Source organism: Amblyraja radiata, chromosome 7, assembly GCF_010909765.2.
Source record: "Amblyraja radiata isolate CabotCenter1 chromosome 7, sAmbRad1.1.pri, whole genome shotgun sequence".
NCBI lineage: Eukaryota > Metazoa > Chordata > Chondrichthyes > Rajiformes > Rajidae > Amblyraja > Amblyraja radiata.
In genome coordinates this window covers 79,426,607-79,450,683 of record NC_045962.1, presented here as the reverse complement: position 1 = coordinate 79,450,683, position 24,077 = coordinate 79,426,607, and the positions used below count along the sequence as shown (strand labels likewise).

Sequence of the window (24,077 nt, the reverse complement as noted above, 5' to 3'; positions counted from 1 at the left end):
TCTCAAGTATGAAGGAGAGTTACGGAGACCTCGTGTCGACCATGCTGCTAGTGTGAGTCGAGGGCAAACTCGCCAGAACTCGCGGATTAGGTCGCCCAAGTGGGACAGACCCTTAAATTCCTTCTAAACGTATGGATACCATGCTCCCATCCAGAGGAAGTGTCTGTCTAATTTCCTCCATGGATGATGTATGACCTGTTGAATTCCTCAAGCAGCTTGATATTTATTTTTCCAGATCCCAGCATCTGCAGCCCTTTGTGTCTCCTAGACCCCATTCTATTTGGCCTTCTGTTTATTTTTTTGTACATGTCTGTAATATCACAGAAAGGACATGGCAAGTCTCTGCTGGTTTAATTCTCCCTATTCCTACACAGATCTTTCTGGCCTCGGTATCCTCCATTGTCAGAGTGAGGCTAAACGGAAATTGGAGGAACAGCATCTCGCATTTTGCTTGGGCAGCTTACAGCCCAGTGGTATGAATATTGGTTTCTCTAACTTCTGGTAGCCCTGGCATTCCCTCTCTCTCTATCCCTCCCCCACCCAAGTCGCACCAGCTTCTCGTTTTCACCCAACAAACAGCTTACAGTGGCCTGTTTCCTTTATCGTCGTTACTTTTTTGCATATCTTTCATTCATTGTTCTTTATCTCTCCACATCACCGTTTATATCTCTTGTTTCCCTTATCCCTAACCAGTCTGAAGAACGGTCTTGACCCAAAACGTCACCCATTCCTTCTCTCCAGAGATGCTGCCTGTCCCACTGAGTTACTCCAGCTTTTAATGTCTATCTATTGGTTCTATGCAAGTCTACGCAGTTTTGTGATTATGCAGATCTGATGCAGTTGGACAATCTGGTCCAACTCTGCATTCTGCCAAAAATATGCTCAAGGATGTATTCTGTTTCTCCATTTTGCACCTTGACCAGCATGTACCCCTTGGCTATGTACCAAGGTAGAGTGAAGAGCTTTTGTGTCCTGCTATCCAGTCAGCGGAAAGACAATCCCTGATTACAATCGAGCCGTTTACAGTGTTTAGATACCTCACACATAGCCCCCAACTGCGCAGATCCGGTAATTTCCCCTCATCCCCCAGTACTCCCTCCCCCTCCTCTTCATCTTCCCTCTTCTTTCCCCACTCCTACTCCGTTCCCCCAATTCCTCCCTTACCCTCAGTTACGCACTCCCTCCCTCCATAACCCCTCTCCCCTCCCTACCCCCTCCTATCCCTCCATCCACCACTCCTCACCTCCCCCTTCCCCCCACTATCCCTCCTCACCTCCCCCACTGCCTTCCTCACCCTCTATTCCCCACTCCCTACCTTCCCCACTCCCTACCTTCCCCACTCCTCTCCCTCTATTCCCCCTCCTCCCCCACTCTCCCTCCTCACCTCCTCCCCCACTCTCCCTCCTCCCCCACTCTCCCTCTTCATTCCCCCGCTCTGTCTCTACCCCCTCCTCCCCATCAAACCCCCCCCACTCTCCCTCCTCTCCTCCCCAGGATCTCAAGGTTGCCGCTCCTTTCCCTCTTTGCATGCAGTGGCTGCGGTGGCTGCGGTGGCTGCCACCCCTGGCGGCTGTGGCTGCGGCTGCTGCGGTTGCTGTGGCTGTCCCCTCCAGTCGCTTCCGGCCGACTGGCTGTGGCTGTGGCCGTGCAACGCCGGACAATGCTGGGCAACGCAGGAGCCGCCCGTGACTGACGGCAGACCCGGCTAACCTGTGCAGTGCTGGTGCAGCAGGAGAGGAGACCAATCTGCGCATGGGCGATTTCTAAACCTTAATAACTTTTAAAATATACCATAGATCGGAACAAAACTTGTTGAACTTGAGCACAGGAGAATTGTAAGTAAGGTGGTGCTATCGTGTCCCGTTTTTGTGCAAATAGAAAAACCACACAAACCGGAAGAGCACAAGATCAGAGTTTTAGTTATGTATAGATGACGTTATAATCTTTTTCAAGTTCATTGAACATCCCAACCGTTTTGGGAGTGTAAAAGATTTTCCTCGTGTCACATTTGGTTGTTTTTGAAAATTATTTTCATTCCAAGTCCTGCATCTCTTGGGTCTTCCAGCACAATCAAGGATTGAGGCACTTTACCAAGCATCACTCACTCTTTGACAATGCTGATGTCCTTGTCAAGGCAGCGTGAAGTATAGATGGTGTCAATGGAAGGGAGGTTGGTTTGCGTGATGGTCTGGGCTGCATCCACAATTCTCTTCAATTTCTCAGCTCCATGTGGTGTTGGTCCAAAACCATGCTGCAGTGCATCCCAATAAAATCCTTTCTAGGGCACATCTGTAAACATTGGCAAGAGTTGTTGGGGACATGCCAAACTTCCCAAGCCTTCTAAGGAAGAATTTCTGAACTTTACTATGCATTACTTCCTTTTTGAATATTAGTGCAACATCATTCAGATATTAATACAATGTCAATAATAAACTAAGGTTTGTAGATTAATTGGCTTCGGAAACATTGCAAATTGTCCCTAGTGTGTAGGATAGTGCTAGTGTATGGGGCAACTCTAGGTCAGCGGGCCGAAGGGCCTGTTTCCACGCTGTATCTCTAAAGTGAAGTAAAGTTCTGAAGAAGGGTTACGATTTTGGACATTGACTCTGTTCCTCGCTGTGGAGATGCTGACCAACCTATGAAATATCCCCAGCATTTTCTGGTTTTGGAAAACACAATGAAAATAGAATGATTCAACGTCCTTTTGTTTATTACCTTCCATCTCAAAAGGTCACCACCTCTGTTAAATAACAGATTCTAACGTGCACATTATAATCATTGGCAGACAGACGCATTTAAAGGCCTGTGCGCTGGCGTTATTTGATAATGAACCAGTGTATTGAATGAGGCAGTGAAATAACATAACGTGCCAAATTCTAAAAACAAATCCATTCACAGTGGCTCCGTCTTTGCTCTGTTTTGGCTGTTACATCGCTGACACCTCAATATAATGAAAGACTAGCGGCTGACTGTAAGAAAAGAATGTTAGTCTCAGTCAGACTTTAATTTTTTTTAAATATATATATTGATTGATTAACACTGATACAGAGACAGGGAAAGTAATAATTCTACAGAAGTGGCATCATGTGAAACAACTGAAGCTAAAACATGCTTCATGCCCAGAGTAGGTGAATTGGGGACCAGAGGACATAGGTTTAATGGTGAAGAGGAAAAGGTTTAATGGGAATCTGAGGGATAACATTGTCACACAAAGGGTTGTTGGGTGTATGGAACGAGCTGCCAGAGGAGGTAGTTGAGGCTGGGAATATCCCAACGTTTAAGAAACAGTTAGACAGGTACATGGATAGGACAGGTTTGGCAGGATATGGACCAAATGCAGGCATGTGGGACTAGTGTAGCTGAGACATGTTGGCCAGTGTGGGCAAGTTGGGCCAAAGGGCCTGTTTCCACACTGTATGGAGGAATGGGGCAAGGAGGGAGGGGGAGGGGAATGGAGGCTAAGATGAAGTTACTTAAAATGAGAGAATTCAATGTTCACACCGCTGAGTTGTAAGCTGCCCAAGCTAAATATGAGCAAAATATGCTGTTCCTGTGGCTTCCCTCTGGTAATGGAGGAGGTGCAGGACAGAAATGTCAGAATGGGAATGGGAAGGGGAGTTGAAATGGTTGGCAACTGGGCGATTCCATATGCCAAGCCCAGAGGACTGGAATACAAACGCAGAGATGTAATGCTGAGGCTCATTAAGCCACTAGTCAGGCCACAGGAGGACAACCATGAGCAAATTTGGGCCCCGTATCCGAGGAAGGATGTGCTGGCTCTGGAGAGGGTCCAGAGGAGGTCTACAAGAATTATTCCAGGAATGAGTAGGTTAGCATATGATCACAATCACAATAATGCTTTATTAACCAAGTGTGTTTCGCAACATACGAGGAATTTCATTTGCCAAGTCAGTCAACCAAATAAACAGCATCGAAAGACACAAAACACATTTTAACATAAACATCCACCACAGTGACTCCTCCACATTCCTCACTGTGATGGAAGGCGAAAAAAATGTCTTCACAGTTCAAGTTCAAGTTCAAGTGAGTTTATTGTCATGTGTCCCTGATAGGACAATGAAATTCTTGCTTTGCTTCAGCACAACAGAACATAGTAGGCATTGACTACAACACATGAATAAATAAACTGATAAAGTGCAAATAACATATAATGGGTTATTAATGATCAGAGTTTTGTCCGAGCCAGGTTTAATAGCCTGATGGCTGTGGGGAAGTAGCTATTCCTGAATCTGGTCGTTGCATTCTTCAGGCTCCTGTACCTTCTACCTGAAGGTAGCAGAGAGATGAGTGTGTGGCCAGGATGGTGTGGGTCTTTGATGATACTGCCAGCCTTTTTGAGGCAGCGACTGCGATAAATCCCCTCGATGGAAGGAAGGTCAGAGCCGATGATGGACTGGGCAGTGTTTATTATTTTTTATAGTCTCTTCCTCTCCAGGGCGCTCAAGTTGCCGAACCAAGCCACGATGCAACCGGTCAGCATACTCTCTACTGTGCACCTGTAGAAGTTAGAAAGAGTCCTCCTTAACAAACCAACTCTCCGTAATCTTCTCAGGAAGTAGAGGCGCTGATGTGCTTTCTTGATAATTGCATCAGTGTTCTCGGACCAGAGTCTCTCCTGAGACTGCGAGTTCTCGATGTATAGTCCGCAGGCCGCGGTTGGAGCGATTCCAGGCAAGGGATCGGTCCCGATATAAGTCCACGCCCCGCAGAGGGTCTCAAGTCAGTCAAGTCAGTCCAAGGAGGACTCCTTCTCCATCGATGGTAGGCCGCAGAGTGACCGGAGATACGATCCGGTAAATAGTCGCCTCTCGGGCAAGAGAGAGTTAGATAGGGCTCTTAAAGATAGCGGAGTCAGGGGATATGGGGAGAAGGCAGGAACGGGGTACTGATTGTGGATGATCAGCTATGATCACATTGAATGGCGGTGCTGGCTCGAAGGGCCGAATCGCCTACTCCTGCACCTATTGTCTATTGTCTTTTGTCAATTTTCAAATGGCCAAAGAGTCCCATGCTAGGTTTTTGTCAAACCCAAAAGCCAAAAGACTTGCTCAGACATTGACCAAAGCTGCAAGCTGTATATTTAGCCCCTGCTGAGAAACCTGTGTTTTGTGAGCATTTCAAGAGCAAATACCCGACAATTTTCATGTTCGCTGGTTCTAGGAAATAGAACAATTCATGCACCCAGAGTACAATTGCAACCATATGAGCAGAGAACAGCATGAGTTGGATGCTGGAGCAAGCTCCCTCTAATTTGAAATAGCAGTGCTCCTTATTGCCAAGCTGTCAACTTTGATAACCTCCCCTTAATCACAGCACCGTGTTACGTTTATTTTTTCTCTCCCCTGTTTGCGGCACTAGCCTTGTCTGTGGCTGTCAACATAAGTCGGGTCGTTTCTTTTTGAGACTGGCTGTCAAAAAGGAGCAGCTCACTTCTCTTCGGAAATCTCCTGGGCAAGAGTCTCCATGAAGCCACGGACAAATATCCAAGGTGAAAGGAGACAGCATCCTTTATTCCACAGAAACATAGAAATTAAGTGCAGGAGTAGGCCATTCAGCCCTTCGAGCCAGCACCGCCATTCAATATGGTCATGGCTGATCATCCAAAATCAGTACCCCGTTCCTGCTTTCTCCCCATATAACCATAACCATATAACCATATAACAATTACAGCACGGAAACAGGCCATCTCGGCCCTTCTAGTCCGTGCCGAACACGTATTCTCCCCTAGTCCCATCTACCTGCACTCAGACCATAACCCTCCATTCCTTTCCCGTCCATATAACTATCCAATTTATTTTTAAATGATTCCATTAGCCCCAAGAGATAAATGTAACTCTATCTTGAAAATGTCCAGTGAATTGGCTCGGCTGCCTTCTGTGGCAGAGAATTCCACAGATTCACAACTCTCTGGGTGAAAAGTTTTTTTTATCATCTCAGTCCTAAATGGCCTACCCCTTATTCTTAAACTGTGACCCCTGGCTCTGGACTCCCACAACGCGGGGAACATTTTTCCTGCATCTACCCTGTCCAATCCCTTAAGAATTTTATATGTTTCTATAAGATCCCCTCTCATTTCTTTCCAGGTCATCCTCACTGACAGGCAGTCTCTGGGTGCATTGGGTAGAATTTAATAACTTGCTCTATCCACCATTTTTCGAGACGTTGCATTGGAATATTTAGCACGTTCCCTGGTCCATTTGCTGTGTTGAATCGTGGAATTGTTATGATCCTCAATGAGGCCATTGGGCCCATCAACACTATCGCTCACGGTAGAACAATCCCATCCAAGCCTTTCCCCTCATTCTGAGTAACAGCAACCACAAAGTTGGTGGGTTAGACAATAGACAATAGACAATAGGTGCAGGAGTAGGCCATTCAGCCCTTTGAGCCACCACCGCCAATCAATGTGATCATGGCTGATCGACCCCAATCAGTACCCCGTTCCTGCCTTTGCCTCATATCCCCAGACTCCGCTATTTTTAAGAGCCCTATCTAGCTCTATCTTGAAAGCATCCAGAGAACCTGCCTCCATCGCCCTCTGAGGCAGGTTGTCATTAAAATCTCATTAGGTTCAATGATGTCCTTCAGAGAAAGTAACCAAACATCCATACCTGGTATCTCCACACGTGTGTTGCCACTCCAGATGCGGTTCTGTTCCTAATTGCCTCCATCATTCAAGGGCAGTTAGGAATAGACAATAAGTGCCTCATATCCTTTGCTTTGCAAGTACAAGCCTTTGCTTTGCAAGTCAAAATGTCTTAGATCGCACTGCGCACCAATGGACCCTCTGCGGCGACCTTCAAACAACCATTTACATCGATTCTAAGCTCATAAGTTGTAGGAGCAGAATTAGGCCATTCGGCCCATCAAGTTCATTCCGCCACAATCATGGCTGTTCTATCTTTCCCTCTCAAACCCATTCTCCCGCTTTCTCCCCATAACCGTACTAATCAAAAATCTATCAATCTCCACCTTAAAAATATCCGTTGACTTGGCCTCCGCAGACTTCTATGGCAATGAATTGCACAGATTCACTACTCTCTGACTAAATAAATTCCTCCTCATCTCCTTTCTAAAGGGACAGCCTTTTATTCTGAGGCTATTGCCTTTGGTCCTAGTCTCTCCCACCAGTGGAAACATCCTCTCCACATCCACTCTATCCAGGCCTTTCACTATTTGGTACGTTTCAATGAGGTGTCCCCTCTTCCTTGCAAACTCCAGCGAGTACAGAATTTAGCTGCAAATCGCAATAACTGCACGGCAGGTCCGCTGTGGTCAACTGGGTTTGAATTTCCCGTCCCTTGTCCATCACCAACTATTCAGGTGCACTGTTCTCTCCCTCTCCCATGGTTACATTGTCAGAGTATCTAAAATGTTGACAACCATCTCAAGATTCGGCTCTTCCCAGAAAATATAACAAGCCGTCCCCTCCCCCCCCCCCCCCCGCCCCGTTTAAAAAAAAGAAAATCACTTCAGCAAGAATCACCACGTACATTTCTTCCTCATAACAATCAGGTTGGAAGGCTCAACCTCCACATGAGATATAACAGTATGCGATAATGTAATGACTTCTGGAAATATTTTGGCAAGCTGTCAGCCGAGAAGTATACCTTGAACGATGAAGACTGCAAATGATTGAGCACCTCTTTTAAACCCCAGAAATAGACGTTTTTGATATATTCCTACGCTCTTGCAACAAGTTCACTATCCCTCCAAATACAATCCGATGATTCCGACCATTGTTTTTGTGCGTGACTCCTCGCAAACCAGTCGTGTACGGATAAATCCATTTCATGCGCCACTGGTCAAAACGGCGAAGAAAATAAATAGTCACTAATGCTCGTAAGGAATCAGAAAACATATTGTGTTTCTGTCTAATAGACTCTTTGCAGCATCGTATACAGAATAGCAACAACCAATCTCTTTTTGGATATTGACACTGACTGGGAATAATTCCATGTAAATTACCTACCCAAGTGTTGTCTTCTTGCCGATACTGTTTCCAATTTCTCTCAGTGTCACTGAACATCAGTGCATAACTCGTCACCCAATCTGAACTCCCATATCGACCTTGGGTTGCGAGGGCAGAGATTTCTGTTCTTTCGCCCAGATCTATTTGTAACCATTGGTATTTGTTCGAATCCACTGGAGACCATCCACCTGCACCTGCCACGAAGGAACAGCACCATTAAAAAAAGCAACGCCATCACATTTTGAGTCTCCATAAGAATAACAACATCATAGAACTGGGGCCTGTACTCGCTGGAGTTCAGAAGGATGAGGGGGGGGGGGGGGGACTTCATTGAAACTTACCAAATAGTGGAAGGACTGGATAGGGTGGATGGGGAGAGGATGTTTCCACTAGTGGGAGAGTCTAGGACCAGAGATCAAGGCCTCAGACTAAAGGGACGTTACTTTAGGAAGAAGATGAGGAAGAATTTATTTAGTCACAGGGTGATGCATCTGTGGTTCATTGCCACAGAACACATGAAGGCCAAGTCAATGGATATTTTTAAGGCAGAGATTGATGGAATCTTGATTAGTACAGGTGTCAGGGGTTATAAAGAAAAGGAAGGAGAATAGGGTTGACGGGGAAAAATAGATCAACCATGATTGAATGGCGGAGCAGACTTGGTGGGCCGAATGGCCTAATTCCGCTCCTATCACTTACAAACATGGATCAGTACAGCACCGAAACAGGCCCCTTGGTTCATGATGTCTGTGCAAACATGATCCCTACTTAAACTATTCCCTAGTAGAAGCAAGTAACTGCAGATGCTGGTTTACCTAGGAAAAACACAAAAAGTTGGAATAACTCAGCGGGTCAGGCAGCTATGGCATCCCTGGAGAACATGGAAAGGTGACTTTTCGGGTCGGACTGCTTTTCTTCAAACTAATTCACCGCCTTCATGTGTTCCATATCCTTGCATAACCATGAGCCTATTTAAGAGCCTCTTAAATACCATTATCGTATCTGTCTGCGCCATTATCCCTGGCAGTGCGTTCAAGGCACCCATGAAATTGTAACATCAAATTGCCCCTGATGTCAGACTAATCATTATTTAATGTACATTAGCTTGATAACATCTGTATAGTGTTGCAGAAGATCTTTTGCACAATTAAGGTCTTTATAAATGGGTTATTATTATTGTACATCTGTCCTTAGAAATTGGGATATTCATTGTTGACACATCACAGTCAGATTATTCTCGTTGTTTTGTTTAATATTGTTCCGAATACAATCAGTTTTGAATAAATATATATTCAATGGCCATATTTTGCCACATAGCAGAGACAAGGGATGGCACAGTAGCGTAATGGTACAGCTGCTGCCTCACAGCACCAGTGACCTGGGTTCGATCCTGACTACGGGTGCAGTCTATGTGGGATGTGTACATTCTCCCGGTGAGTTTTCTCCAGGTGCTCCTGTTTTCTTGTAGGTTGTAGGTTAATAGGCATCTGTAAATTGCCTCCAGCAATTTAGGACAAAGAACTAGTGTACGGGCGATCGATGGTCGGCGCGGACCCGTTGGGCCGAAAGCCCTGTTTCATCGCTGTGCCTCTTAAACAAAACTAAAACCCATTCTCAAGGTGCATTTCTGGCAAATAGCCATAGGTTAAGCAATTCCCAGCAGCAATACAGATGCCAAAGGCAGAGACAACCATTTTAGAATTGCTTATGCGGCCTGCAGATAACGATGAGCTTAAGCTATATTCCCAGGACGTATGGAGGTTAAAGACTGATCTGATTGAGATGATTACAATAATGAAGGGAATTGACTAAAGTCTACAGGAAATGATTCTCCTCTCCAGAAGAGCAATCGAGACTCAGCAGATGTAATCACAGCATTAGCGCAATGCCAGCTAAAGGTGATTCCAGAGCAAGAAATGAGCTGCGCAATATGTGGTGCGAATATGCAAAACCACACAGCCCCTGCAGATTATTAATGCCAGATCACTTGATCTACTGCAGGACAAACAAGAACCATCACATCACTGCAAATTGGTTTCGTTATCGGCCCACTATGTTATTCAAAAGAAATTGGTTATTTGGGTTAAAGGTACCAGGCGTGCAATTGTCGAGAAATAGGACTCATTTTCTTTTGATGCGTAAATTAGACCCGAAACCCATTCCAAGTGTTGTACCCATTTCCTGCTGATGTCCCAACACCACAAAATTGTACCAGACATTTCATGCTGTAAATAACTATGGAGGTGCCCATTTGATAACCACAATGATATACTGGCATTGACACGCCTAATTTATGTTGTCACATGGTTTAACTGTGTGAAGGTATTTTAGATTCACATGTGGTATTGGGATGGGTAAAACATTACCTAGTGTGTTTGTTAACATGTACAGGTAGATGGCTTATTACTGAATATAAAGTTAGTTATTGCCCTATAGAATAAAAGTGTATAGGTGGTTTAGATACTCAGAAAATAGACACAAAATGCTGGAGTAATGGGTCTGTCCCACTTAGGCGATTTTTTCAGCGACTGCCGGCGACTGTCATAGTCGTAGCTGGTCGCCGAAAAAACGGCGACTGGACCTCCCTACGGCAATGTTTACAACAACCTACCACCTGGTCGATGTCAAGCTACGGCAAGCTACCGACAACCGGCGACCCATTAGGACGTCCACCTACGACCACGCCTACGACAACCTACGTCCACCCGCGACAAGCTACGACCCGGTCGGCGACAACCGAAGACAACTTAAGACAATTCAGTCGCCGGTACCTGTCGCCGGTTGACGTAGGTAGTTGCCGATGGAATTCACCGATGCCAGCACCGCGACAACCTATGTCACCTGGCGACAACCTACGTCATTCTGGCGACAACCTACGACAGCACCTACGTCAGGAGAAGTCAAGCTACGCTCAATGACGTCAAGCCCACTGTCGCCGACTGTCGAGCGAATATTTTTGAACATTTCAAAATCCAGCTGTGACCAGAAAAACGCTACGACTCTTTGGTCGACTGAGGAGACTACTCACGACCATACAGGCGACACCCTGGCGACCATGTGGCTACAGCCTAGTCACCTGTAGTCACCTAAAAATCACCTAAGTGGGACAGGCAATTCACTCAGCGGTTCAGGCAGCAGCATCTTCAGTCTGAAGAAGGGTCTCGACCCAAAACGTCACCCATTCCTTTCTCCAGAGATGCTGTCTGACCAGCTGAGTTACTCCAGCATTTTATGTCTATCTTTGGTGTAAACCAGTATCTGCAGTTCCTTCCAACATAGTTTCGATACTACTTTGGCATTGGGCATGGTTTTCTTGGTTGAGTGCTTTTCCCGAGGTTATAGCGCAAGTACTTTGTGTTTTAAACGTAATATAGGGTTTAATTTCCCCGTCATATCTCGTGTGAGTAATGAATGTGTGAGTGTTGATGTCAATGAGCGTGGCTCATTTTAATGAGTTAACAATGGAAAATGGGTCGGAAGGTCGAGACCTAGAATAGATAGAGGATATTATCAATGGACTTTTTTTCTCGACTTCGTTTCTCAAGTCGTTTCTCGACTTCCTGACCAACAGACCCCAATCAGTGAGAATAGGGGACAAATCATACTCCACGATAATACTCAACATGGTGTCCTCAATGCCCCTTCTTAGCCCCCTTCATTACCCTTTGTCCACCCACGACTGTGCAGCCATGTACAACTTCATATTCCTAGGAGTCAATATTACCAGCAACTTCTCCCCTGGACCACCCATTTTCAAGCAACAACCAAGAAAGCACACCAACACCTCTACTTTCTTAGAAGGTTTAGGAAGTTGGGCGCGTCGCCTACAACTCTCACCAACTTCTACAGATGCACCATACAAAGTATTTTATCGGGATGCATCACAACTTGGTTTGGGAGCTGTTCCATCCCGGATCGCAAGAAATTGCATTAAATTGTGGACGCAGCCCAGACCATCACACAAACCAACCTCTCTTCTATTTACTCCATTTATACATCGCGCTGCCTCGGCAAGGCCAGCAGCATAATCAAGGGAGAGTCGCACCCTGGCCACTCCCTCTTCTCCCCTTTCCCATCAGGCAAAAGGTATAAAAGTGTGAAAACGCACACCTCCAGATTTGGGGACAGTTTCTTCCCAGCAGTTATCAGGCAACTGAATCATCCTACCACAACCAGAGAGCAGTCCTGAACTACTATCTACCTCATTGGTGACCCTCAGACTATCCTTGATCGGGCTTTGCTGGCTTTACGTTGCACTAAACGTTATTCCATTATCATGTATCTACACACTGTAAATGGATCGACTGTAATCATTTCTTGTCTTTCTGCTGACTGGTCAGCACGCAACAAAAGTTTTTCACTGTACCTCGGTACACGTGACAATAAACTGAACTGAAACTGAAAGGAGTACACTTTCCTCATATTAAACTGACTGACGGGATGAGTGAACTCTTAACTGCAACTCACAGTCCAGATAGCAGCCACTGATTAAATAACCTTGGGACCATGTGAGGTAAGAGATTGTCAGGGGCCCCACTTTATAGACAATGCCAGTCTTCCCAGAAGATCCAGTTTCAGCCTACTCCAAACTAATCCTTTTATTAGTGTGGCATGGTGGCGCAGCGGTAGAGTTGCTGCCTTGCAGTGCCAGAGACCCGCGTTCAATCCTGATTAGGGGGCGCTGCTCTGTGCAGCAGCCATGTCAGCAGCGCGTCGGTTTTTTCAACCTTTTTTTATTTTTTCGTATGTTTTAAAGTATGCATTTAATGTTCCTTCGTGTGTTTTGTGTGGGGGGTGGTGTGGGGGGGTGAGGGGGAAACAGCTTCGGTCGCCTCCTCCATGGAGAGGGGACTTTTTCCAGGTCGCCTCCCCCGTGGCATAACATCAAGGATCGACGCGGTCTTTCCCGGAGACGCGCCCGGGGCTTGAGCGGTGGGCGCAGCGTAGACTCTCGTCGTGGAGCGGGTTAGCCCCAGCTGGGGCTCGCTGGAGGGGAGCGCTCCGTTTCGCTGGCCTGGGGCAGCCGGCAGCCTGAAGTCGCAGCCTGAAGCCGCGGTCTGCAGAACTCCAGCTGGTGCGGCGTCTACAGCCCGGGATCCCTCGTGGGGGACCCGGGAGAAGAAGAAGCCATCACTGCCGGCCCACGGCCAACTTCTACCGCGGGCCTGGCGTGAACTTACCATCACCCCTGGAGGGGAGCTTCGACCGCCGGCCCTGCGGTCTACGGTGCTTCTGGCTGCGGCGGAGACTTTAAATCTCGACCGCCGGCCTGCGGCCTACAACAATCTAAAGCCGCGGTCTCCGGTGAGGAAGAGCCGATCCTGGACTGACTCTGGACTCTGGTCCTGTACACGGGGGGGAAATGGAGGCCAAATTTTTGTGCCTTCCACCACAGTGATGAATGCTGTGGTGGATGTTTGTGTTACAGTTTTATTGTGTGTTCTTATTATTGTACTGCTGCTGACAACCCAAATTTCCACCGACCCTGGTTGTGTGGCAATAAATTAAATCTAATCTAATCTAATTATGGGGGCTGCCTGTACGGAGTTTGTACATTATGTTCTCCCGGTGACCGCGTGGGTTTTCTCCAGGGTCACCGATTTCTCAAACACTCCGAAGACGTACAGGTTTGTCAGTTAACTAGCGTGTGCAGAATAGTGTAAGTGTGTCGGGATCGCTGGTCAGCGCAGACTCGGTGGTCCAAAGTGCTTGCTTCCATGCTGTATCTCTAAACTAAACCAAATGAATCAATACAATAATACTTTATTGGCCAAGTATGTTTTGCAACATAAGAGGAATTTCATTTGCCAAGTCAGTCATACAAATAAAAAGCAACGGAACACACAAAACACATCGGTACTAAACTAGTATCAATCTGTTCACTGACCATCTAGAACCAACTGCATCTGTGAAAAATGGCACGTTTGAGTTTTCAAAGCTTTTAACAAGGAAATAAAAATACCCAATAATGATTTATTAACCTTAAATGGACACAAAATGCTGGAGCAACTCAGCGGGACAGGCAGCATCTCTGGAGAGAAGGGTGACGTTTCGGGTCGAGACACATCTTCAGACTGTTAATGATTTATTAAGTCAAGGATGTCCCAATTGTTTGTGAGTTCGGAATTTGACATTGTTGTCACGCACAGAACCCACTCAATGCACTCAACACACCAAAAAAATAAATGCCTAAAGGCCAATTTCTAAAATAATAATTGACTGAGATTCACTTGAGCTAACCATAAGGAGATGGGGGGCATGAAAGAGAGAGTGTTCATAGGCATTTGAAAGAGAATTGTTTACAGCAGGATGTGATTAAAATAATGTTTAAGAAGGAACTGCAGATGCTGGAAAATCGAAGGTAGACAAAAATGCTGGAGAAACTCAGCCGGTGAGGCAGCATCTATGGTGCGAAGAAAATAGGCAACGTTTTGGGTTGAAAATTGTCTTCATTCTGAAGAAGGGTTTCGACCCGAAACGTTACCTATTTCCTTTGTTCCATGGATGCTGCCTCACCGAGTGAGTTTCTCCAGCATTTTTGTCTACCTGTGATTAAAATAAGTAGTTTTCCCTCTCTCTCCATCCCTCGGCCCCTCCGAGTTCTCCGACTAGTTTCACTGATCTCCTGACTAATTTTACTGTATGCCTCGTTGTCACCTTCCCCTCAGCCAACAAGGAACCATTCTACATTTCCTTGAGCATCGTCTGCTTTGATCTGTCATTTTCACACCTTGCTCTTCCACATCTCTAATTTCCCTCTCCCCCGACTCACAGTCTGAAGAAGGGTCTCGACCCGAAACATCACCCAATCCTTCTCTCCAGAGGTGCTGCCTGTCCCGTTGAGTTACTCCAGGATCTTGTGTCCATCTCCAGTGTAAACCAGCATCTGCAATTCCTTCCTACGCAGTTAAATGGGAATGCTTTTGAGGTCCAGCATAGAATGGATGGGTTGAATTTAGTTTAGTTTAGTTTAGTTTAGAGATACAGCACGGAAACAGGACCATCGACCCACTGGGTCCGCGCCGACCAGCGATCCCTGTACATTAACACTATCCTACACACACAATTTTTACATTTACCAAGCCAATTTACCTACAAACCTGTACGTCTTTGGAGTGTGGGAGGAAACCAAAGATCTCGGAGAAAACCCACGCAAGTCACGGGGAGAGCGTACAAACTCCATACACACATAGTCTGGATCGAACACGGGTCTCCGGCGCTGCCAGTGCTGTAAGGCAGCAACTCCACCACTGCGCCACCGTGCTGCCCTCTTTGTGACATGGTATGAAAATTCTGATTTGAATGGAAAATTTAACCAAGCAAAATATTCTAAAGCAACCAATATTTGACATCAAGCATGCAAGATTTCACTGCTGAAAGATCAGGCTTCTTCACAACTGTAGCGGGTAACCTTATTGAAGGAGCTGTGTGATTTTTGTGTATTTAAACAGATATGGTCACAGGTCCACTGTGCTTTAACACAGATCAGTGCACAGCCAGTCATTTCTGTCAATGCCCTGGGCTCACATTACTCTTTGGAGAGTGCTTAAGTCAAATTGGTAGCTGCAGAATGAGATGGGGGACTTTCATTTACGAGATCCTTTGCTATTTAATGACCTTATTTCTGAGGTTTCGTCTGCAATTCTGAATTATTTTCCTCAATCTTTGGTAACATACAGTGCTTGAGAGGCAGAAAGAGAGCGTGTAACCAATTTATTTTCGAGATTACTGCATCGAGTCAACATTTGCCATTGACCGCGAGGCTGCAAAGAGCTGGAGAATTGCTGAGACCCGTAAATGACACTGCTTGCCATTCTGCGCAGTTTCTGAAGCCATCCGTACAAGCAAAATAATAATCATAATAATGATTTAAAAAATTACCCAAGTATGTACACATACAAGGATTTTGCCTCGGTGCTCGGCTCACAAAAGGATTTAAAAAACCCCGATATACAGCATACAATTAAAAATAAAATATTATAATTTAAACATGTGCAAATAAAGTACCAGGGAAAAAAAGGCTACAGACTTTTGGCTGTTGAGTGGAGCTACTGCTCGTGGGAAGAAGCTGTTTTTATGTCTGCCTGTGGCAGCTTTGACAGTCCGGAGTCGCCTTCCAGAGGGAAGTGATTCAAAGAGTTTGTGGCCAGGGTGAGAGGGGTCAGAGATGATCTTACCCGCTCTCTTCCTGGCCCTTGCAGTGTACAGTTCGTCAATGGGGGAAGGTTGCAGCCAACAAGTTTCTCGGATGACCAAACAATGTGCTGGAGTTCCGGATGTCATGCTTGATGGCTGAGCCAAACCAGACCATGATGGAGAAGGTGAGGACAGACTCTATGATGGTCGTGTAAAATGGATTATTCATTCTCCATCAGAGATCGATGCTCTGTAATTCCCATCAATGAATTAGGAACCTACGGTAACAATGGGTTAGATTAAAGCGCAAGATCAAATTGACAGTCGAGATGGATCAGACAATGATGGCCATTGTTTAACCATTTACTTATTCATATTGAACCAGATCGTGCTACTGATACGCTGGAAATTCCACAGCCAACCACATGCTTCCAGAGGGAGCACATCAGCAAGTTGTAGACCTCTATGCTTGGACTCCATGTATTTCATCCCAGTGAATGATTGAATGATTGAGTGATAGAAATTCATAAGTGATAGGAGCAGAATTAGGCCATTGGGCCCATCAAGTCTGCTCTGCCATTCAATCATCTCTCCCCCTCCTAACCCCCATTCTCCTGCCTTCTCCCCATACACCCCTGACGCCTGTACTGATCAAGAATCTTTGCCTTAAAACTATCCACTGACTTGGCCTCCACAGCCTTGTGTGGCAATGAATTCCACCGATACACCACCCTCTGACCAAAGCAATTCTGGGGGTTCTAATTCCGAACATGAAGCAAGACCCAACTGACACGCAGATATGCGTTACAAAGGCAAACAACATTAATATTATACCAACAGCAGAAAATTCCATTCTTCACAAAGAAACAGTAAAACAACTGCCCCACGAGTTTAGCTTAGTTTAGTTTAATGTCACGTGTACAGTGAAAAGCTTTTGTTTCGTGTTAATCAGTCAGCCGAATGACAAGACATGATTACGAGCCATCCACAGTGTACAGATCCATGGTGAAGGGAATAATGTGAATAACAATTTGTGCAATATAAAGTCTGATCAATAAAAAGTCCGATCAAAGATAGTCCGAGGATCTCTGATGAGGTAGATAGTAGCTCAGGGCCGCAGTTTAGTTGCTGATAGGGTGGTTCAATGGCCTGATATTTGGGAGGATAGTTCAGTTGCCAGATTGCAGCAGGGTGATGCCATTGCCCAATAACTCAGGGTGGGATGCTATCAACAAACAAATATATGACTGGCCCAGTTAATCGTACTGTAGTGCGGTCACAAGAGCGACCTAGTAGTTGGATAAATAACTGAGTCACTCTGGGTGCATACAGCTTCAAAAAACACTCAAGAAACTTTAGACTATCCAACAAAATGAAGGTACGGTGGCGCAGCGGTAGAGCTACTGCCTTACAGCGCCAGAGATCTGGGTTTGTTCCTGGCTACTGGTGCTGCCTGTATGGAGTTTGTACGTTCTCCCAGTGACCTACGTGGGTTTTTTCCGGGATCTCTTTCTATCCTCCCACACTCCTTAATACGTACAGGTTTGTAGGCTAATTGGCTTCGGTAAAATTATAAATTGTCCCGTGTAGGATAGTGTCAGTGTTCTGGGATAGCTGGTCAGTCGGACTTGGTGGGCCGAAGGGCCTGTTTGCCCGCAGTATCTCTAAACTATCTATACTATTAATAAAATTCTCATCTTGACCACTTCCCTTTTGCTCACGGTTTTCCTCTGCTCCAAGCGCACCATGTTTTGTTCCGATCAGTGAAATATTAGAAAAGAAGGTTTAAAAAATCGTGAGATAAGCAGATTGGTCTTCTCGCCTGTCAGTCACCATGAAAGTAATGCCCCTTCTGGCACCCACAGAGAATAAAGACCCGGAGGCGGGGCTGAGTTCGTGAGCTGTGTGAGCCGGGAACTGTTAAGTTGAAACAGAAGCCTCTGAGTGAAGTCTGAGTGGGACCGGGGGCTACTGCGTGAGGCCGAAACCTGAAGGTGCGGGGTGAGCAGAGTGCGAGCTGCGTCTGCTGTGACTACCCCCCCTCCCCCCCACCACATCCCCCCTTCCCCACACCCCCCCCCCTTCCCCACACCCCCCTTCCCCACACCCCTCTTCACCCACACCCCCCATTCTCCCACCCCCCTCTTCCACCAACCTCCCTTCCCACACCCCCCCTTCCCCCACCCCCCCTCTTCCACCACCCACCCCCTCCTCTCCCCTAAGCATTCATTCCCTCCACCCACCTGCACATGCCAGCTACATTGTATTCTATTTACAGACTGTGCTGCTCTTATTCATCAAGGCTACTCCAAAGACTATCTCGCAAACCCATAATCACTACCACCAAAAGCGATAAGTCAGCAGCCATATGTCATTAGTGATGACAGGATGTTTAGGCGCTAAAAATCTCTGAAATAGGCAGGAAAAAAAGGCATAATGAAATTACAAAAAAGGCACGAAAAAGGCATTTATTGGCAAAAAAGACATACAAAGGCATTTATTTCCTCCACCAAAATATGGTTCAAAATGATAATTATAAAGGTATACTACATTAAATGACCAAAGTTGCCGGGTTGCACATAACCACCAGCATTTTTTCAAATTATCTGGTGTTAAACTATGCCGTCTGTCAGACAGAATATGCTACAGTTGTGAAAAATATCTTTCTACCCCAGCTGAGGTCACTGGTGCATACCCGAAACAAGCTACAAACTCTACATTCATGTCGATATCTTGTGCATTACACCTTTGAGAACTTTAGCTATGTTTTGTATTTCTTCAAGATCTTTGTAAGCTAAAATCACCCTCTCACATTTTCCTTGTATGTCTTCACCTACATCGCCAGGAACTTTAAGTACAAAGAACAGCAGGTGAAGATGTAAACAACTGAGCAATAGTTCAGATCTTTGACTTTTCCAATACTTCCGATGTGAAGAAATACTCCTTTGATGGTTGGCCTGCCTCCAGTGTACCAATTACCACATTGGCAACAAATCTCCCCACAGCATCAGTTATCTCGTCTATTGAGATCCATAATTTGTTGCATGCAACTTCATCTCTAATTATCTGCACAACAATGCTGTGCAATTTTTCCATAATGATGACTCGCTTGGTATGTTCCTCTGTGTATTTCCCTAAAAAATCCTCTGAGAGTTTTGTTTCCCAATTTCCACAGTGGAATTCCAGCATCAATGAATGCGTTGCACAGATCACTCGAAAACTCAGGTTTGCGATTGGAGCCAGCAGTAAATGTTGTGAGGAGACCTTCTGTATCCTACCTTCTGTTTCTCTGCCGCCAAATTATGTTTAGCTGTCTGTACATGCATGGAGATGAAATATTTTTTCTCATGATTTACTGTTTTCTCACATGCTTTGCAAAACAGAACACAGTTGTCTGCAGAGAATATATCGCTCCCATACACTCCCACCAAATTGTTCAGTTTTTTACAAGGCGTTGACTTGACTTTAGGCATTTTGACGCTTGCAGGGGTAGATCCTACAGGAGTAGGGATGCAGACCTCTACGGGCAGGCCAAGTACAACCTGAGAAGAGGAATCAGAGATGCCAATGAAAGGTACTCTGAGAAGTTGAGGGGCAAGTTCTCAGCAAATGACTCTTCTTCAGTGTGGAAGGGCTTGCAGGAAATCACAAGCTACAAGAGGAAAAAACCCCGCTCCTTGGACAATTGTCAGCTGACCAACGACCTGAACGAGTTCTACTGCAGTTTTGATAAACAGAAACTTAACCCTGGTAACCCCAACCAACACTTCACACCTACTTAAAGCATTACTCCAGTTTGCAAAGACTGGACCCTTTCCCATGCACCCCTCTCCAATCACCACTAAACACCCACTAACAGTCGGGTTTCACCCCGGTGGTGTAAATCTTCTTGTAAGTTACGTTAAAAAGGGCAAAAAAAGGCTGATTTAGGCACTCAATCGTGAAAAAGGCATTATCTTCCTTAAATTATCAAAAAAGGCATGAAAAGGCACACGGCATTTATGGCAAAATCCTGGCTCTAGTCATCACCATTTGTAAAGTTGCGAGTTGCAGATCCCGACATGAAAAATATCTTCTACTTCGTCCAAGTCAATCCTGAGATTTCATACCTGACATGGTCATCTTTTCAAGTATGGTTTAGTTTAGTTTTTTTAGTTTAGAGATACAGCACAGAAACAGGCCTTCGGCTCACCTCGTCCACGCCGACCAGCGATCCACGCACACTAACAGTATCCTAAACACACTAGGGACAATTTACAGTAACATTACGTTAAATTACACCAGGGACAATTTACATTAACATACAAACCTGCACGTCTTTGAAGTGTGGGAGGAAACCGAAGATCTCGGAGAAAACCCACGGAGAAGGAACAAGGCCCGCGCAGACAGCATCCGTAGTCGGGATCGAACTCGGGTCTCTGGCGTTGCAAGTGCTGTAAGGCAGCAACTCTACCGCCGAGCCACGATGCCGCCCTCATCAGAATGGTCATCAGAAGGATTGTCAGTTGTCAAGTAGACTCACTAGAAATAAAATGCAGTTACTCAGAAAAGTAGTGCATTACCAATTTCCCCAAATTTGGGGGTGGCACAGTGGCCTCTTAGCACCAGAGACCCCGGTTCAATCCCGACTTCAGGAGTTATCCGTTTCGAGTTTACACATTTACCGTGTGACCATGTGGGTTTCCTCCGGTTTCCTCCCACATCCCATTTTAATTAATTAACCGCTGCAAAACTGCCCCTAGAGTGCAGGGAGTGGATGAGAAAGTAGGATAACATAGAACCGGTGTGTGAACAGGTAATCAATGGTCAGTGTGGACTCGATGGGCCGAAGGACCTGTTTCCTGTATCTAAACTAAAGCAATTAAGAATGGGGAACAATTATTGCCCTTGGCAGCAATGTCCGAATTCTGTGTAGCTTCTGTAGTTCAGTAATAATAATGAACAAAAATTGCTGCATCGATTAGATATAGGCTTACAAGAATAACATTTTAAATAATATTTGAAATTCACAAGGCAGAAGCACTGATGTAATGATAAACCTGATCTCTCCATTCACAATCTGTGGGAGGTGATAATTAGACTCAAAATTGAGAATGCAAACTTGATAAACTGTTGGCCTTGAAGATAAAATTGTTGCGTTGACTTAAAACTATAATTCAATGTTAATCATGGTTTTTTGGCTTGGCTGATATATTCTGCAAATCGCAAGTGTTAAAGGCGGCATGGAGGCGTAGCGGTAGAGCAACTGCCTTGCAGAGCCAGACTCATGTTCAATCTTGACTATGGGTGCTGTTTGTACGGAGTTTGTACGTTCTCCCCGTGGCCTGAGTGGGTTTTCTCCACGATCTTCGGTTTCCTCCCACACTCCAAGGACGTACAGGTTTGTAGGTTAATTGGCTTGGTATAAATGTAAAAATAATGTCCCTAGACTGTGCAGGGTAATGTTAATGTGCGGCGATCGCTGGTCTGTGCGGATTTGGCGGGCCGACGGGCCTGTTTCTGCGCTGTATCTCAATACCTTGTATTGGCATGAATAGAAAGGTCCCTAAGATTTTATAGGATGCAGTCCTCTCTTGTTTGTTAATGAGTGAGAACTTTAGTTTCTCAGTCCTTCAGAACATACAAGGCCATTAGAGACCTCAGAGAATTATTTTCGTCAGCAAGCACCTTTAAATTTTATGAAGATTTTTATTGAAGATGACACTGAGCGTAAGTAATAATGCCATTTAGAATCCCGAAATAGGGAGAAGTAATCCAGAGAAACATTGTTCTTGAATTATGTCATTAGTTAGTTTTAGTTTTAGTGCAGAGATACATCGCGGAAACAGGCCCTTTGGCCCACCCAGCCCGCACCAGAGATCTCTGCACACTAACACTATAATAATAATAATAATAATGGATGGGATTTATATAGCGCCTTTCTAATACTCAAGGCGCTTTACATCGCATTATTCATTCACTCCTCAGTCACACTCGGTGGTGGTAAGCTACTTCTGTAGCCACAGCTAGCCCTGGGGCAGACTGACGGAAGCGTGGCTGCCAATCTGCGCCTACGGCCCCTCCGACCACCACCAATCACTCACACACATTCACACACAGGCAAAGGTGGGTGAAGTGTCTTGCCCAAGGACACAACGACAGTATGCACTCCAAGCGGGATTCGAACCGGCTACCTTCCGGTTGCCAGCCGAACACTTAGCCCATTGTGCCATCTGTCGTCCCAAACACTATCCTACATACACTAGGGAAAATTTGCATGTTATACCAAGCCAATTAGCCTTCAAAGCTGTACGACTTTGGAGTGTGGGGGGAAACCGCAGATCTTGGAGAAAACCCACGTGGTCGCGGGGAGAACGTATAAACTCTATACAGACAGCACACGTGGTCAGGATTGAACCCGGGTCTCTGCCGCTGTAAGGCAGTAGCTCTACCACTATCCACCATGCCGCTGTGCCCTGATGGTATACTCCTCTCTTTGATTTCCTTGCAGTAATCTGGATTAACCTGCAGCACTCAAGTAACCTGAAGTGTTTTCATCAGAATCCTAAATCCTTCAGCCTGCACCAAATGTTTTCATGTACACAGTATAGGGGATGTGTGCAACATTGCTGTTTACTGACCATCCATAATTGCCCGACAATAAGGAGTGTGGTAATGACCGACAAGTTGGTACTTCAGCAGTGATAGTGAAACATCTTCCTTAATAGAACAGGGTGGGGATTCCAGGACTCTGATGAGGCTAATTTAATTCCAAGTTAAGTTTAGGTTAGTTTAGGAATGGGTGACATTTCAGATCGAGATCCTTCTTCAGACTCTGAAACCTCACCTATTCCTTCTCTCCAGAGATGCTGCCTGGCCTGTTGTGTAAATCCAGCTTTTCGTGTCTGTCTTTGGTTTAAGGCAGCATCTGCAGCTCCTACCTGCGCATTAGTTTAGTTTATTGTCCTGTGTACCGAGGTACAGTGAAAAGCATTTGTTACCTGCTAACCTGTCAGCGGAAAGACAATACATGATTACAATCAAGCCATCCACCGTTTACAAATACATGGTAAAGGGGATAGCATGAATAACGTTTAGTACAAGATAAAGCCAGTAAAGTCCAGTCAAAGATAGGCCGAGGGTCTCCAATGAGGTAGCTGGTAGTTCGGAACTGCCCTCTGTTTGTTGGTAGGATGGTTCAGTTGCCTGATAACAGCTGGGAAGAAACTGTCCCTGAAACTGGAGGTGTTTCACAGATAAATGCGTTTTTTGAGATTACAGATTAAAACAACGTTGGTGTTTTAGTGCGTGTTGTCAGAGGTCTAGCACAGTTAGACAGGCTCTTCAACTAACCACGTCTATGAAGACCATCGAGTCCCCTTCTCTGTTAATCCCATTTACCAACACATGATCTGTAGCATTCTATGATCTGGAGATTTCAGCCATGGCTATGAAATCGCTACTTAGAAGACCAAGGAAGTTCAGCGTGTCTCCAATGTTATCAACTTGCACCATAATTAACGTACCACCTTTGAGATGCATCGTAACTTGCCTTAGCAACAGATTCTACCCAAGACGACAAGAAGGTGCAACGTTGTGATAGCAAACTTCCATATAATACAATCTCTTGAAAAGAACTGAGGTGAATACGATAAGATAGAAGTCTATTTATGCCAGGAGGGAAATTTGATCTGCCAACAGTCATAAACCACAGAAATACATGAAACATGAAATTAAAGTGATGAGTGGAAAGGGTTGGGGTTGTGGAAAGGGTTGGGGTTGTGGAAAGGGTTGGGGTTGTGCAAAGATTGGGGAAGATGGGGGCGGGGGGAGAGGAAAAGCAGTCTACCCCATAACAGAAGGGGGAGTTGCACTGTTTGATGGCCACAGGGAAGAAGAATCTCCTGTGGCGTGCTGTGCTGCATCTTTGTGGAGCCAGTCTGTGGCTGAAGGTGCTCCTCAGGTTGAT

General features: G+C 45.5%; 1 protein-coding gene across 1 annotated transcript in view; it reads right to left on the bottom strand.

The window, feature by feature from the left end:
• The window catches only part of LOC116975561 (contactin-associated protein-like 5), a 1,077,365-nt gene that overhangs the window by 887,470 nt on the left and 165,818 nt on the right, over positions 1 to 24,077 (bottom strand). The window contains exon 3 of the mRNA XM_033024848.1: positions 7,994 to 8,187. Within this exon, the coding sequence (XP_032880739.1) occupies positions 7,994 to 8,187 (194 nt within the window). The remainder of the gene's footprint in view (positions 1 to 7,993; positions 8,188 to 24,077) is intronic.